The 18,295-nt window shown below is 31.1% G+C and overlaps 2 protein-coding genes and 1 long non-coding RNA gene across 3 annotated transcripts in view; 1 reads left to right on the forward strand and 2 right to left on the reverse strand.

Annotated features, from left to right (window-relative positions):
• The window catches only part of LOC105139249 (uncharacterized), a 34,818-nt gene that overhangs the window by 11,625 nt on the left and 4,898 nt on the right, over positions 1–18,295 (reverse strand). Inside the window, exon 2 of the mRNA XM_011045624.1 lies at positions 3,875–5,061. Coding sequence (XP_011043926.1) covers positions 3,875–5,052 — 1,178 coding nt within the window. The 5' untranslated portion in view covers positions 5,053–5,061. The remainder of the gene's footprint in view (positions 1–3,874; positions 5,062–18,295) is intronic.
• On the reverse strand, positions 12,099–16,549 carry LOC105139248 (uncharacterized). The gene is made up of 2 exons (XM_011045623.1): positions 16,380–16,549; positions 12,099–14,257 (listed from the first exon to the last, which is right to left on the reverse strand). Coding segments are annotated over exons 1-2 (2,109 nt in total). The 5' UTR covers positions 16,382–16,549; the 3' UTR covers positions 12,099–12,150.
• On the forward strand, positions 14,543–15,558 carry LOC105139247 (uncharacterized). Its single transcript, XR_844943.1, has 2 exons — positions 14,543–15,035; positions 15,075–15,558. It is a non-coding gene; the product is annotated as an uncharacterized LOC105139247 (long non-coding RNA).

Raw genomic sequence — 18,295 nt, forward strand, 5'->3', positions numbered from 1 at the left:
CATTTAACAAGTAAAGTATTAAAGAGTGAACAAGATAACAAATATAAAACATGTTAGTATCAAACATTAAAGTCCATATTAAGTTTACATTATACTTATTCTTACACCATTAGTGTAACCTTTTCACCTTGACAAAATAAACTTAGCTAGACATAATAAAAGAAAGAAAAATAAATAAACAAAATAAGAACATAAATAAGATAAAAGTTAACTAAGAAAATGAAAGGAAATGAAAGGCATAAACTTAATATTAATGAAAACAAAGCATAAAAAATACAAAGAGAGAAAGGAAGAGAATGATCTTGATCTGGAAACCAAGATGCCTAAATGCATGGCAAATGCCTCCTTTTATAGGCCAAAATTGGGAACTATTGATTTGATGACTAATTGATGAGTGGGTGGCCAACTCTTGACTTGGTGACAATCCTTATCTTCTCTTGTCTGCCCAAAACGTCATTGATAACGTCAAAAATGGAGCCAGTTGCAAACATGCTTGTTGACAATCCTTATCTTCTCTTGTCTGCCTAAAATGTCATTGATAACGTCAAAATTGGAGCCATTTGAAAACATGAAAGTTGTAGGCAATTGTCTCAGCTTTCTTGTGTAAAAATTTTAGCTCATTTTGACTTTGAGAACTCCAGATATGGCTAAAATACTGAACAGTGCTCGGGCTGGAGGACAGATTCAGGCTTCTTTGTTATTGCTACAATTTGGACTTGAAAATGACCTTTTTAGATCTTGGGCTCTATATGAAAGTTGTAGGCCTATGTCTTACCTTTCCATCCATATAAAGTAGACATAAATCTGAGATCTATAGCTCTAGATATGACCTAATTACCGAACAGTGTTCCGGTTTGGATTGCATCGACATCTCTTTTCTAAGTTTGGCCATCTCTTTATCCTTTCAATTTCAGTTCTTAAATTCATCAATCAATCCTTTCATTTATGTGATAGGCCTGCATTAAAAATAGACATTTACCACAAATTATAGGTATCTTATATTATTAGATACATTATTATAAAAACATATTTTAGTTAAGGAGTTATTGATACTTCAAGTGCAAAATGATGATATAAAACCTTGATAAAAATGCACTTTTAAGTACTAATCAATAGTGTTTTCAGTTTTGATCATAAATTAATATACTTAATCTTCGTTAAATATTATTATGTTTTCAATTTCCTTTAACATGGTGAACGGACTTCAAAGCAATTCATTGAAAAATGCATCCACTTTAGCTTCCTGAACAGATCATTTGCCAAGCAATGCATCCAAGCTATCTGAGAAAGTGTTGTGCTTCCTTTCTTTATGAGTATGCCAGAAAAGGAGAAGAAACAAATAAATGGTCGTATCAGTATACCTTGTTTTGCTGAGCTCCATCCCTAACATAGTTGGAAGGTCAACCGAGAGATAGAACATGTAATTAGATAATCTTCTGCTGCTCATTACACAATTTCGACTAGGATCTTTTGCACAACCGATTATTATGGACCGGTTAACTGATTTATTTAATTTAATTAATAGACTATTTCTTTATAATTTTTAAAGAAAATAAAATATAGTTTATTTTCAATATTTTTCCTTAAACTTGATTTCTTTATAACTCCCGGCATATCTCTTATCTTAACAAAAACATCATATTTAAGTGACTTCATTAAAATATTCACAACTTAGTTTTAAAACTTTACATACTTGATTTTAATTTTTTTATATTTTAATACAGTCTCGTAAGTAATAAAATCATATGTTAATATATTTACTTTTATCATGGAACATGGAATACTGCATCTTTTGTTAAAGGAATAACTATTGAGTTATCCACATAAATTTTTATAGGTTTTTTTTTTGTGGCATTTGTAACTATTTCAATCTAGAAATTAAGGAAAAAACCTCATCATAGTTAATTACCTCATCATAGTTAATTCATTGATTTTAACTATAGTTTCTTTTTTATTATTATTATTCTCACCTTGTATCTTTTCACCTTTCATTTAATATTTTTTTTTAGATCCATTTGACACTTATTGACTTTTTTTTGGTCCAGAAATCAATTTTTATTTGTTATTTTTTTTCAATTGATACAATCTTCTATTCTATAGCAATTCTCTATCTTTCATCCTTTATAGCTTATTCAAATACTATAGAATCACATGTAGCTAGGTGACAATATAGTATTACATCATCATCAATAAAATTAATTATCTTATATAAATAATTAAGGCTCCTTATTTTTCTTGATGGACTTAGTAAGTTGCCACTACTTGAGCTTTTACTAAAAGAAAAGGAAGAAAATAAAGGTGAAGTTAAGCTTATTAATTTTTATAATGGTGTGACTATATATTCTTTGTGATCTTTATATTTCTCATTCTTTTTTATTGAAACTAGTAGAAAATCATATTTTTTTTATTATTATCTACCTTCCAATTTTATTCTCATTCTTCATCAAATTTGACATCTATTCTAACCACAATTGTTTTTTATTAGGATTGTACAACTTGTATCCTTTAAATTTTTTATCACAGCTCATAAAAATTATTGCTATCTATTTTTTGACTCAATCTTCTAATAATTTTTTTTAAAAATCAAAATAGCAAAAAAAACAAAAATAATACATTTTTGATATATTTACATGATATTTAGTATAGTTTTGAAATCCATCCTATGATCAACTAGTCTAATCATCATATCATGGGTCAAATAAATTGATCTAGATCGCTAAAAAAATCAAATAAAAAAATTATTTATTATTTATAAATTTGCTAAGCCATCTATACATTTTGTTTGGGGCAAATCCCCATCTATTTATGATAGATCCACACATAACTACTAAAAATCATCCATTATCACAAGCTCACGTCAATTCATATGTAATAGGTGACCACATTTGGTAAAGGGAAACTGGAAAAGATCCGCCTCAAGAGAAAGTAAAAATAGTGTTTGACGATTTGTTAATTTTTCCTGTGTTATTAATAAAAGATGCCAAGAAAACAAGATAACGAAAGGTCTAAAAGACTAAGAACAAGCAATGTTTTTAATGACCAAGCAGCGGAAATGAGGAAAAGTTACAATACATCCAAACAACAAAATAAAACTAAACCCCAAGAGGACTTAACTAGCTAAGCAAGGGGAATCTCATAGACCCATTGACGTCCAGACAGATCATCAAGCCTTTTAGACTGATCAGCTAAAAATTGTTTACTTACTTCAGGTCGACATGGCTTGCTTAAACCGAGATGTGACATGAGAAGACACACATGAGTGAGTAGCTCCCCACCTCGAGCAAGTGCATCAGCATGCTGCTTCCATCCACAATGACTTGCAGCATACATCAGCATTTCCACCCACACTTCACTTATCATTTTCCATTTCTTTTCATTTGGAAAACCATCCAGTGTCTGCAATGACATAGCAAGCACGCAACCATCTAGCAGGGCTGACATTCCTCCTGCGTCTGTAAGTTTAATTTTATTTAACATGGCAGGCAGATCTGGAAGCAATTCTTCGAGAAATAACGCATGCAATTCATCTAAGGTATTCCTGCGAAGGAGACGACCCAAATGAGTGGTAGTTTCAGCATACCCTGTTCCGCTGAGCTTTATCGCTAACATAGCTGGACGATAAACCAGGAGATACAACATGTAATCGGATAATGATCTGCTGCTCATTACGCAATTTCGTCCCTTGGCAAAACTATTATTCCGAGAATCGTCAATGTAACAAACAAGAGTAGCAACGTGCCAAATGAGGAGGCTTTGACTGAATTCTACATGAGTCATGCTCCATCCCAGTTTATCGAAACAATCATATCTTTGAAGCGCATTGTAACCTCTCTCTTCCAATAGCTTTAGAAAATCACTGGTATCGGGATCGTACCTTAAACGTTCGTACCTTGAACGTTTATCCATGACTTGTTGAAAGATCAATTCTTTTAAAACGTCGTCCACATCCACCCGGCTATGAATGTTCCATTTCCCTGCGAAGTACTGCTTACGAAGCTCGTTCAATGGCTTGTTTGATTGAGCACTTGTTAAGTTGTGTTGTCCCATAGATCTTGACCATCTTTTCTGCTCCCTACAAAATGATAGTAACGGAGAAAGACAATTGATTCGATACAGAAAATCGCCCACTAATTTACTACTAGTAAACCAAATCACAGCCCAGTCGGACAAGAGAAGCACAGTGATAGAATAACAGTCAAGCAAGACAGCTCCAACCAGCAACAAGTAAGATATCATCGTATCCTTTTTTGAATAGACGTTGTTTCTCGTTGTCATTATTGAGAAGAAGACTAATGCAGAAATAGAGGATAAGCAGGTGATAGAGTGGAGAATGACGCGTAGCCAAGAAATCTCTGTCACCTTAGAATAAATCCGATCATACAGGAATCCCAGCTCTATTTCTATCAACTGGAAGGCTTCTTCCGCAGTTTTCTTAGAAACCAATTCATAGGTGTTGGTTTGATCAAAATCGAAGACAAGAAAATTTGTGGACAGCTTCTGGAACGCTTTGAACAAAAGACGAGCTTCACGAACAATTCTGACCTCATATGCACTTCTGCTGCTGGATGATATATATTCTCTTCTGATGCTAAAATCCTCTAAGGTTGCTAACCTGAAAGCCCAAATCCTCTCCCCATACTTAATAATTCCGGAAACAAAGATGGGAATGGCTACAAATATGATTGTATCCTTGCTCCATAACTTGAACAGGACATAAGAAGCCACACCAGCTTGGATTACTAGCTCAACAAGGCGCCTTAGCCATAATTCATTGTCTGCCAATGAATAAGCCGTAATAGTTTCCGGGCCACCAAGATGAAGAAGAAGGATTGGAGCCCAAAAAACAGGAATCATGTTAGGATTTGCAGAGTTGGTTTGGCTGCGAACTAGGATACCCAATGATAAAGTTGCCACCAAGTCCGCTGACAAGTATGCTAACCAAACAACAGAACGAAGCCAGAATCCAGTAAAGCACTTCCGCCGACGACCAAAAATGGCGAGGATAGTTTGCAGAAAGAGACTGAGTAACATCAATATTCGAAGCGTATCCATCGTTGATGACTAGGGCATAACAACAAAAAATTTACAAAATAAATCCGCACAAAATCAGCATAGTTCCAAACAAACCAAAATTAACTTAATTAAAGATAACTAAATAAAAAATTAAAAAATAAATTAACCTAGTATTTTGTTTTGAAATTAGCCAAAATTAACTTAATTAAAGAAAACTAATAAAAAATGTCAGTTTCAAGCAATGGAGATATCCCACGACTTGTAAAATATAACAAAAAAAAAAGCAATTTTAAATTAAGTAATTCATTTAAGAAGCCAAGCCTAGTATTTTGTTTTGAAATAAGCCAAAAAATAGTTTGAAATAATAAATTACATTGGAGTTACTTTTTCTTAATCAGAGATCTGGTCGGGTTTAAATTACTTTCACCAAATAGTTTTCTAATAATTTCCATCTTTATTCTTTTAATTAATCGTAAAAAACATTTCTAGGGGAAACTAGAAAATCATACATGTTTAACAAATATAAATTTATTAAAATAAAAAAGGTCCTTATATATATATATATATAGAATAAGTTTTTGAGTGTTCAAATGTATTCTCATTTTGTCCATCATTAAAATCATTTTGACTGGCCCGTATTATATTCAATTATGAAAAATATTTTTTGACTGGTTGCTACTATATTATATTAAATTATGAAAAATGAAATAATGATAAATTAATTATTCTCTTATTGGTTCTTACAAAATGAGAATTCTAAAACACTTTTATGTCTAAAAATGAGGGTATGTCCTATCAGGATTTATAGGGGAATTAAAAAAAATCTTTTTACACATCAATTTTACGAATAAGCCACCCCTTTTTTTTATTCCTTTTCTCTTTATAAACATGGATATTAATATTTATCCTATCAGTATTAGAGAAAAAAAAATCTCTTTACACATCAATTTCACAAATATCATACGTGCTTCAGTTTTTTCCTTATAAACCTAGATTTTAATATTTAGTTCTATTTATAGGAAAACTAGGGATTTTGTTTTTGGTATGTATTTTTTCCTCTTCCAAATACATTAAAATTTTCCAAAAATATTTCGTTAAATTGTGAAAGATATAAATGTTTTCTCTTTACTTCCTACTAAAAAATAAAATTATTGAATAAAAAAAATCAAAACAAATCTTAATATATTCTTTAAAAGGAACATTAAAATTTCCATATAATAATAATGAATATACTTAAATGACATTTGTAATTCTTGAATTGTATTGGTTTAATAATGATGTATAACCTTGTGTTAAAATAAAATCCCAGAATCTTTATAAAAAAAATGTGATTGTTTTTTGGATAATCATAGAGAGAATACACACATACACACACAATATATATAATGTGATTGAAGTTTATAATAATAATAATAATTGAAGTTTTATTGATAAGTCAAGGAGTTAATTGCATAGTTTAATATGCAATTAATAAAATTTATTTTAGATCAAAACTTCAAATATAAAACATAATTATAACTTTCTTATATATTTTTATATAAAAAAATTTAATTATTTTTAAACATATTATGATCTTAAAATAATTATTTGAAGTTTAGATTTTGATTTTTAGTGAACGAAACAATCACGAGTTTTCAATAAACTAAAATCAAAATAATGTACACAAAATTTTATAAAAACTTATGTCATATATAATTATTACAATTAAAGAGCTAACTTCTTTCAATATATTTATTTATTTTTCTCACGAACTTACATCAATCAATCTTTTAAAGTTTTTAATTTAAGATTATATAAAGAACAGTAATAGTGTATACTACGTGTAATATTAGAATAGTGAGTAAAAAATGTTGGATGGCTATTAATTTTACTATTGATAAGTATATATTTTGATTATATATTAATTATGGTTCAAAGTCTAGGAGTTAGATTGTTAGGTTCAAATTATTTATGATCCTTGACATTAAATAAATTCAAGTAAATAAAAACTAAAAAACTCATAAAACCAAAGTTCATCATATTTTGTCAACAATTAAGCTATGGGAAGCGCATTAGTGATAAATGAAAAGGGATGCATAGTACTATAGTTACCTAGGATTCAGGAAAATCCTATGTGGAATTAGTGTTTCCCTTCGAAAAAATATATTTTTAATTATCATTAAAATATTTGATTAAATAATTATTCATAAAAGCAATTTACTAATTAATATTATTATTTTAGTAGCAAATTATAGTGCCATCTAGTCTTTAAGGGAATCAAATTAATTTAGGTTATGATAGGAAAGAAAATCTATTTTTTGAACACTTTCAGATACATTTTGAATGAATGCCCATGTTTGATTTCCTTCAGTTGGACCAAAATAAAATAAAAAAAAAACATTTTGAGCACATTAACTTCTAACCAGCTTAAATGATGTTGAACTAAAGAAACATCAAGGAAAATGCTAGTAATTACATAATAATTTACGTAGACGTGTTTATAATTCAAGCAATGCATAAATTTTAAAAAAGAATAAATCACAAATTTCCTGTTTGAGCTCCCTTAATTATGCTGAACAAATCAAATTATCAGGATTAATTAAAAGAAATGGAAGATAAACACATTAACTCATATCTCATTAACATACCTGAAGAACAATGCTTCAATTTCCCAGCCACCAAATTGTGTGTTTATTCAAAGGGATGATGTAACAATGGGAACTTGTATGCATATATTTTAGCAAATAAATCATAGGTTGTTAATTGTAAGAAAAAATGGAATAAATATTTTACTTTCATCACAAGTTAAAGCTTCGATGGGCTAGCTGTTAGAGAAAGATTTGCACGTAAGGAATTTAAAAACTTACAACTTAAATCAAAGCTTATTCTTTAACAGGGAAAAAAACACGAATAAATTACTTTGTCTTGTCTCAAGCTAAGACTTTTTTTTTAAAAAAAGGACTATAAGAAAAGTGTAAGAAATTGAGCAAAAAAAGAGAATAAATTACCACATAGTTGTTTACGATTTCTTTTCGCAAGCCAACTCCATCAAACAAAATTAAACACAAGGCTTTCAAAATCATATGCTAGAATCAAACAAATTTTGAATTTTCTTTACACCCCATGCATTACGTACTACCCAAAAATTAAATTAAAACTACCGGGGGCTACTCAAAAAGAGAAAAAAAAGTGAGAATATATCTCTTTTGTCGCAATTAAGCCAAATCTTTAAATGATTGGGCAGCACATTAAAGTTAATAGTACTTGTATTTTGTACTTTTCTTAATCGGAATTAGCATATGGCATGACCATGAATTTCAATTGTTCCAAAACTCTTGCGTGTAATAATGAACAGCAATAATTGATCTTATGCCAATAAGGCGTTGATCCAGTTTTCTAGAGCTAGAGGCTAAATTCTAGAAGTTGAATTTTAATATATTAACTGAGGGAAGGTTAGCATAACTGCAGGGGCTCTGGTGTGGCAAAGGGAGGGGGTGCCGGCACAATTGCCAAAAGAAAAATAGGGTAAGGTTTTTTGTGTTATGGTTTTTTTTTTTTTTTTATGGCTACCTTCCACTCTGAAAAATTTTATCTTTGTTCTCTAATTATTTGGCCTAACGTTTGTATTTTTATTTTTTAAAATAAATAATATCAATGTTAATTTAATTCAATGAGTAAAATTAATTATTTTAAAAATAATACGTTAAAAGTTCAACACATTAAAAAAATATTTAAAATTCGAATCTTTTTGATATAATTAACATTAAAAATGTTAAAAATAATACAAATATATTAAGAATATATTTTTTTGGTTTTCATTGTTTTTTTTTTTTTTTGTTTTCTTTCCCCTAAATAATACTTCAAAATAGGATTGAAAATTGAGTAGCAACAAAACTAAAAAGAAAAAAATAAAATATATCTCATAATTTTTAAAAACTGAAGTCTTGTATATCCTTTCAACCAAAAAAATAACTTAGTTTTACATGACTATTGAAAAACTAAGAAAGAGAAAAGATAAAAAGATAATTTCATGTATAGGAAAAAAGGTTAGAGTTAATTTATTTCTTCTTTCTGGTTGCCACCCTTTTTTTTTTTCTTGCTTTCCTTTTTATTTGATAGAAAAACCCTTTTCACCACACCCTTACTAGTTCGTTTGTATCCTCTAAAAAAGTAGGAGTTGTTTTCAAAATAGACAATTTATATTTAAATAGTTCAATAACTACTTTCTTGAAAAGTAAAAATAATAGGTTTGCATAAAATCTTTAAGCTTTTACTTTAAATTTAGTAAAGTTTATTTGATCAAATAAAGACCTCTTTCATATGAATAAAAAATTGTCATATCATTTTGGATACTTGATAAGTAAGTTGGACTTATTTCTTCATAAAATTTGTCTATTGATAGAATTTATGGGTTATCTTAGAAAAATCATCTCTCTCATATGAGCTTTTTTCTGCTACAATTTAGTATGTTGATATGTCTTTGAGTTAAGAATAAAAAAAAAAATTAAGTTTGTATCAAATAAATTTTTCTAATTCAAGATATTCAAGTCGAAATGACTAAAGATAAAAAATAGCAAAATACAAAACTTGTTTTTAAAGGCTGCGATATTCATGCTCTTTCTTCTTCTTTTCTCTTGCCATATATGTATAGAAAGATATAGATGTTAGTTTTTTAATGCCAATAGAATCACCTCATTTCAATCTCTACAATTTAAGTTCTGCATAAAACATTAATTGAAGGTCATATCTGTTAATATTTGACACATGTTGGAACATGATTTGAATCTTTTCTCAAAATTATTCTTTTCTAATCTTACATCCAAAAATACCTTCATAACTTAAAACAAAAAATATCAAAATATTTTATATATAAAACATAAGTAAAATTATAGATAAATATGGGAAAACTAATAAATAATATTGTTGCATTGGGATCAACTTAGGATAAAGCTTAGGTCATGGATTGAAAGGGTCAACCTGAATTGATCTAAATAAAAAAAATCAAAACAATCTTGTTTTAATAAAAAAATAAATAAAAAAATCAATAAATTTTTTAGTCGTATTTTATCTTGGGTTAACTTGATTACAGTTTGACATGAGTATTTGTCCAGGTCAGGTCAAATAAAATCCTTAGATTATTTTTTTTCCATGTATTTTTTTTTGTTTGTTTTATTTAGAGATTGTGTGACACTACAACTTGAAAATGTACTTCCTAAAATATTGCCTAAAATAAACTATTTACTCTCATCGCAAGCTACATATAACTTTACGAAAGGTTTATAATATATATTAAGGGTTATTTGCGAGAGAAAACTATATAGAATAAATGACTAAATTACTTTCTCTAATCACTAGCTAAAACTAAGTATTAGGAACAGAGAGGTTTTTATCTTTTATTGCCCAAAATATTTGTAATTCTCAAATTCTTTGCTTTAATTCTCATCAGATTGAAAAAATAATAATAATAAAGGTTGTTCCAAAAGAGAAAGCATAATTCACTTTGTTCTTATTATTTACAACATTCTATAAAATGTTTATCTAGTTACCATTCATGCCCACTGTTCCAAAAAACCTTTTCAAGCTCTCTACTTTGAGTACCATATCAGGAATCACAAATATTCCAGACTTTCTTCGGACATGAGTATAAATTTCTTGCTCCCCATGGAAGGTACTGCAACTTAATTAAGAATTTAAAAAGTGGCTCAAGGAAAAACTGATTGAAGAAGAACACTTTCGTAGTCTTTACTCTTTTAGAATTTTCTATATGGATTTAATAAGCTGGTAATTCTTGGTAGTATCACGTGAAAAGGTATAAGAACCATGGGTCTTGAAATCAGGATATGGTAAAAGCAGACAGGCTTCGTTTGTATATTTGAAGATAATATGAGCTGTGGATCGAGTCAATATTCGTTTTAGTCCCATTAGTTGTATCATGAAGCTGAAAAACAAAAGAAAAGAAACTCATTCAACTTGAACATTTCAGACTCTAATCAGGAAATTATCATTTACAAAGTGGTTACTTATCTGAAAATTGCTCAAATTATATAGAATCAAGGAGTGCTAATTATTGATTAACAAGAAGGATTTAAAATTGCGATCACGGATAGAAGACTAATGTGGAAGCCTATGATTTGATGGCAATCAGTAATTTGTGCCTTAATTAATCCCTGATAAAGATAATTAATTATGCATGGAGATTTAGCGAAAACAATCAGAACCATATAACTAAATATAGTCTGTCTCCGGATATAAGTCATAGTTGTAAAAACTAAGAAGACCTATTTCATTAAAAAAATAATAATAATAGCTGAATTCATCTCTGGATTATCGCTAATCTATAATAAAAGTGAAATCAATCAGAATATTTGAAATATTCATGAAAACCGATATCTCAAAAATGTTAGTAAAGATCCTATTTGAACCCAATTTATCAAAAGTCCCTCAGTGTAGGATTACAATTTGTACCAATAAAATGGAAAATCATTCGAGAGCTTAATTGGTTGGTGAAATTTCTTAAATTTTCTCTATTAATAATCAATAGTTTTTGCTATTATTCTTGACAGAAACTATTGATTATTAAATACGGTGTTGATTTCCGGTGTCAAGTCACTGAATCGCCGGTGAGCAAGTCAGCGGCTACCCCACTGGCAAGTGCTGTACTTCGGGGGTTCGTCTTTGAACTTACTTTGGGCTCTTTTGTATTTCTGGACTCAACAGGGTTTGTTCTTTTAGTCAGTTTATGGGCTTTTGAAGGCCTTCACAAAGAGCAGGTGTCCACCACTGGTGAGGGAAAACATGAAAAGATCTCTTCTAATAAAAAGGAAAATAGTGAAAAACAAGACAAAATTTATTTTGTGAAAAAAATGAAAAGCACAAACAGAAGTTAAAGCACAACATTTTCCAAAATAATAACGAGAATAAATTCTTCTTAGTCAAGCTTGAAACCATATGTACTGGAACTGATCCATTACAAAAGGACATATATGTTATACATATTGACTGGGGCCTCTCCCCAGTGATGAGATTTTCAGTTCTGAAATGAGAAAAAAAAAGGTTACAAACTTTCAATACATCAAAACAACAAAATAAAGCAAAAAGGCATAGTATAACAATACATGAGAAAGTTCCATCCTTATTGAAGCATTAAAAATAACAGCACTACTCCACAGAAATATACCTCAGACCCAGGGAGCTAGGTTTTTCAGACTCAAGAATACCAGCAAGCCTTCTAGACCGATCAGCTAATTGTTCATTTATTCCAGGTCGACACTGCTTGCTTAAACCGAGATGTGCCATGAGAAGACAGACATGAGTGAGTAGCTCCCCACCTCGGGCAAGTGCATGAGTGTGCTGCTTCCATCCACAATGACTTGCGGCATACATCAACATGTCCACCCACACATGACTTATCATTTCCCATTTCTTGTCATTTGACCAACCATCCCGTGTCTCTAATGACTGCAAAGACACAGCAAGCATGCAACCATCTAGTAGGGCTGACATTTCTCCTTTGTCTTGTTCTTCAATTTCCTTTAGCACGGCAGACGGCCTTTGAAGCAATTCTTTGAAAAAGGCTTTCACTTCAGCTTCCTGAAACGATAATGCATTCAATTCTTCCAAGGAAATGTTGAGCTTCACTTCTTTATGTGTATTCCAGAAAAGGAGACGACGCAAATGAATTCTCGTATCATCATACCTTGTTTCGCTGGGCTCTCTCGCTAACATGGTTGGACAATTAACCAGGAGATACAACATGTAATCGGATAATAATGTGCTGTTCAATATTACACTTTTTCGCTTCTTGTGAAAACCATTCTTCTGATCAGAATCATATAAGTAACAAACATGAGTAGCAATGTGCCAAGTGAGGAGGCTATGAATGAATTCTACACCATCCACACTCCATCCAAATTTACCGATGCAATCCTTGCTTTGAAGTGCCTCGCGACCTCTCTCTTTCAATAGATTCTTGAGGAAAGTGAAATCACTGATATCGGGATCGTACCTTGAACGTTTATCCTTGACTTGTTTGAAGATCAATTCTTTTAAATCCTTCCCCACTTTTTGCCGGCTATCAATGCTCCCTATGATCCATGGAAAGTACTTCTTAAGAAGCTTGTTGTTTGATTGAGCACTTATTAGGTTGTGTTGTCCCATAGATCCTGACCAATATCTTTTGCACTTCCTACAAAATGTTAGTAACAGAGAAAGACAATTGATTCCACGGGGAATACCACCAGCTCTTTCACTAGTACTGGTAAGCCAAATAATAGTCCAGTCGGAAAAGAGATGCATAATGATGGAATAAGTTTCAAGGCACACAACTCCACTCAGCAACACGTAAGATATAATCTTATCATTTTTCGAATAGACACTACTGCTCTTTGTCATTATTGAGAAGGAAACTAATGCAGAAATAGATGATAAGAAGGTGGTAGAGCGGAGAATGACGCGACACCTGGAAATCCTTGTCACCTTAGAATAAAGCCGATCATACTTGAATCCCAGCTCAACTTCTATCAAGTGGAAGGCTTCCTCCGCTTCCTTTTTAGAAACCAAATCATAGGTGAATTTTTGATCCAATCTGACGAGATCAAAATTCTTGGACAGTACCTGGAACGTTTTATATAAAATATAAGATTCATGGAGATATATGACCTCACTTCTTGTATTCTTGTAGCAGGGTAATATATCTTTAATCTTGATGCGATGTACTTCCGCAAAAGGTTGTGGCGACACATTATTGTATACGTGGATTCTCGTCAAAACCCAAATCCTTTCACCATATTTGATGATTCCTGATACAAAGATGGGAATGAATACCGACGTGATGACATTGTTGTTCCATAACCTGAACAATACATAACAAGCCACACCAACTCGGGTTACTAGCTGAAGAAGGCGAACTATCAATAATTTACTGGCTTGATCCATTGAATAAACAGGAATAGTTCCAGGGCCACCGAGGTGAACAAGAAGGATTGGAGCCCAAAACACAGGAATTAATTTCGGATTTGCGGAGTCAGCTTCGCTGCGAGCAAGGATACCCAACGAAAAAGTTGCCACCCAATCTGCAGACAGGTATGCTACCCAAAGAAAAGTCCCCAGCAAACGTCCATTAGTATACTTCCGTCGTTGTCCAACAAAGGTGAGCAAGATTTGCAGAAGGAGACTGAGTAACATTAAAGACCGAATCTGCCATTCATTCCATAGTTCTACAATATCTTGAGACAGATGGGCTAAATCAATCTTTGACGACACGTCCCTAGCAAACACATTTTTCAAAAATAAATCAGCATAGTTACAAAACGAACTTGAGAAAATTAAAAATAACATACAAAAGGACCATTTTTTTTCTTTTTCCTCATTATATACAAGGACTAATAATTCTGTTTTCATATATATTAGGGGTTCATCTACGTTTTCCTAATATACATACATATATATATATATATATATATAACCGTTTAGTTTAAGAATTAAAATAAATGAATAAAAGGAAAACGTAGATGAACCCCTAATATATATGAAAATAGAATTGTTAGTCCTAGTCTCACATTCTAGACGGACAAACACATATTATCTCTCACGCTCACTGTTACATGGCTTTCTAGAGAGAGAAGCTCCGACCTCTCTCTATAAAGCAAATAAGAAAAAACTAAAGAGAGAACAAAACTTTACGGGGGCTGCCCTCGGCTAAATATAGTCGACTGCCCTCGGCTAAATATAGTCGGCAGTAAGCCCCTTAACATCTTTTTAACATTTTTTTTTTCCTTTTGTTCATCTTCCCCCTTTTTTTCCAGATCTAGATCTAGTTTTTTTTACTAGTTCCTAGAAGTTGTGGCCATAGGTGAAGTGGTTAGTATGTTTGTAGTATTTGGAGAAGACTTTCCTCCTTTGAGCTGCCAGTGGTTTTTTTGGGTAAGAATGGGGCTGTAATTTATGGCCGAAATTGGGTTAATTTTTGTTGCAGGTTGCTGCTTGTGATGAGGGGAAAGTTCGGATATGTTGCGGGTCTCCTGTTTGTGAGGGAGAAAAGAGAGGCAAGGCAGGGTTATATGGGGCTACTGGTAGCAACGGAGAGTAGATCGGGGGCTGGGTTTTTGGGGGGAGATAGGGTCTGTTGAGGGGCCGCTGATGTCGGCTTCAAAGGAGGAAGGAGAAAACGGGCAGCTGTGGTTTCTTGGCTGGTTTGGCGTCAGTTTCTTTACGGTGCTCCTGCTAGTAATAGTGAGGAGATCAGGTGTTTGGATATTGGGAGAAGATCGGGTGATTTATGGGCTATCAGTTTGAAAGGAGGAAGAAAGGGACGGCTGGTGTTTCCAGATGGTTTTTGGCATTGGTTTGATGGTGTGGAGGAAGAGAGTGGCATGGCTGGTGGGTCTGGCTAGGATGGTTCAGGCTGGAGGGAGATCTGGGAAAGGGTAGAAATTAATTTTGTTTTTCAGGGTTGCATGGAATCCTTTGTTTTCAAATTTTAATTTTGGTGCTGATTACCCTAAATTTACCTAGACTAAAAGATGATGCCTTGACAAGCGCATCTGAGTTCAGTCTCTTTTCTTTAATAAGAAAAAATAAAAAATCATTAACTATAAATACTATATAAATTTTTTAAACTTTAAACTTATAATTTTTTCGTTTTATATATAAAATAGAGTTTATATTTTTAAAAATATATTTAAGTACTTTTAAATTTTCTCATGTAAATTAATTCAGAAAATGAAAAATGGAGTATAGAGATGCCATAAACCAAATAGTATCAACTCTTGCATATAAATACAATAAAAAAAGGATTTAAGCCTTTCACAAAAAAAAAAAAATGGATTAAGAAGAAGAAGCAGATTGAACAAAGAGCCGACGGGGAGAAGAAGCAAACTGCTTGTGGCTGCCTATTTTAGAAACTAAAGTTCTTTTTTCACTGGTGCAAAACAACACCATTTATATAAAAAAATAAAAAAAAAAAAAAGAATTTTGTCTCAAGCCTAATTTTACCAAGTCAGATTATGGATTCATCTAGCTAAACACATTTTTTTACAAGTTAAACACATTTTTGTAAATTTTGGAATATTTTTCAACACACTGGGTATCAAAATCATAAAGAACCAAACAAATTTTACATAAATAATATGCCATAACATGACAAAGTTTCAACCACATAAACTGGCTGATCAGTGGTAAGATTTAGGATCTCATGTATCCATGAAATCTATATATGATTTGAAAGTAGTTGAGGTACAAACTGATACATTTTATATATATATATATATAAAAAAAAATCATTCATTCAAGCCAACCTTTCAAGTACTTAAATAAATAGCATCATTTATATCCACCAAAAATAACAGTAATATAAAAATTAATGCATAAACAAAAGCATGTAAACTTACATTCACACAGAACTTGCAGCCCCAAAGTTTGTTGAAGTAAATGTCTGCCGACTACGCTGCTGTGTAACCAGCTTGAGTTGCGTTCCCAATCCTGGTGCCACAAATTTGTGTTTTATTATTTTATAGAGATAGTGATTTATTTATGGAGATTGGGCAACACTATGAACTTGAAAATGAAATTCCTGTCACGAAGCAAAATGTGAAAACGTTTTTTATACTGCTTAGAAGGAATAGAATAAATAATTTACTGTCTTCACAAGCTATATACAACTTTATGAAATGTTTATGGTACGTACATATGAATGGTGGGTTATTCCTCTGAATAGGGCCTTTCCCACCAGCTATAGAATAAATTAATTTTTTTATTCACAAGCTAAAGCTTGAGGACTTGCTCCCCTGCTTTAATTTTCTGTATTTCACTTTTGATTGCTAGACTTCTGTACCTTTCTTTCTGGCCACTCTCTTGATGGACTTTATACCAATATATCTTCTCAATAGTAGCCAAAAACCATACCTGGATATTATACGTTCGAGAGCATTAATAGTGGGGATTGTTATATATACACTAAAATTGATCAAAAAATTATAAAGTTTAGATCAAGAAGAACATGCCAAACTTGATTGTAGATGAGACTTGAATATGGATTGTGAATGGAAGGTATAAATAGTCTACATGATACAAGATCAAGATCCTTAAAACAAGAAATAAGTGGTTAGTTATCTTGAATAGAGTTATCTTAAATAAAGGGATTGAATAGTTATTAGAAGTTATTTTGAACTTTTCTATTCAAAAGAGGCAAGACAACTAAGAACTCATATTCAACAAAACAACGACAATTGCACTATAGTTTTATCAAGTTCACAGGATCTTCAAAATTTATTTATCAAGTATGCATGTAATTGTAGGTTGATAAAAGTAAGTGATAGCTTGTAGGCAATAATTATATAGACAATAACTTTGTAGGGGATAGAACACTAGACAATAATTCTATAGGTGATAATCAAGTATGCTTGCATTTTTTTTTATAATTAGTATCAATTTTATAAACCAAAAATATTAAAAATATCTATTATCTAGGGGTTTTAATTCATGAATATAATTAGAGTATGAATCACTCTATGAATTTGAACTACTATTTGTGTAGAAATAGATTTGATCATATTGATACTTATATAACTTTGTAATATAAATTTAAAATTACATGAGTAGATCTATAATTAAATCTAGAGTTTAAATCAATTAATTTAAAATTCAAATCTTAAGTTTGTAATATTATTTTAATTGAGGCAGATACAATAGAACCTACATCAAACAAGAAGTATGTTGTTTAATTACAATTTGCAGTCAACTGAGCTGTTTTACAAGTCCTGTTTCCTGAAAATTTGGGTTATCTAGATACCTTACTTTGGCATAATTTCTCAAAACAATATCACAAGCACAGAACTTTGATATTGAACTCCTGTAGAATGATGATTACATACAAGTTACAAGAGAGAGGTTATGTTGTTCTTTCATAATGATTTATTATACGTGCAAGAGCATTAATAGTGAGGATTGTTATATACACACTAAAATTGACTAAAACGTTATGAAGCTTAGACCAAGAAGAATATACCAAACTTGATTGCAGACTAAACTTGAATGTGGATAATAAATAGAAGATATAAAAAATCTATATGATATAAGATCAAGATCATTAAAATAAGAAATAAGTGGGTAATTACCTTGAAGAGGATGAGTGTATAGTTACTTAAAGTTATCTTAAATAAGATAATTGAATAGTTATTTTTCTATTTAAAGAAGGAGGCATGACAACTAAGAATATTCTCTAACATATTCTTTAAAGAAAAAGAATTTAGGTTTAAAATTTGTACAAATCCATACTATTTTATGCTAGTAATTAAATTTTCATTAG

This window comes from Populus euphratica, unplaced genomic scaffold, assembly GCF_000495115.2.
Source record: "Populus euphratica unplaced genomic scaffold, PopEup_1.0 scaffold89.1, whole genome shotgun sequence".
In the NCBI taxonomy this organism is placed as follows: domain Eukaryota; kingdom Viridiplantae; phylum Streptophyta; class Magnoliopsida; order Malpighiales; family Salicaceae; genus Populus; species Populus euphratica.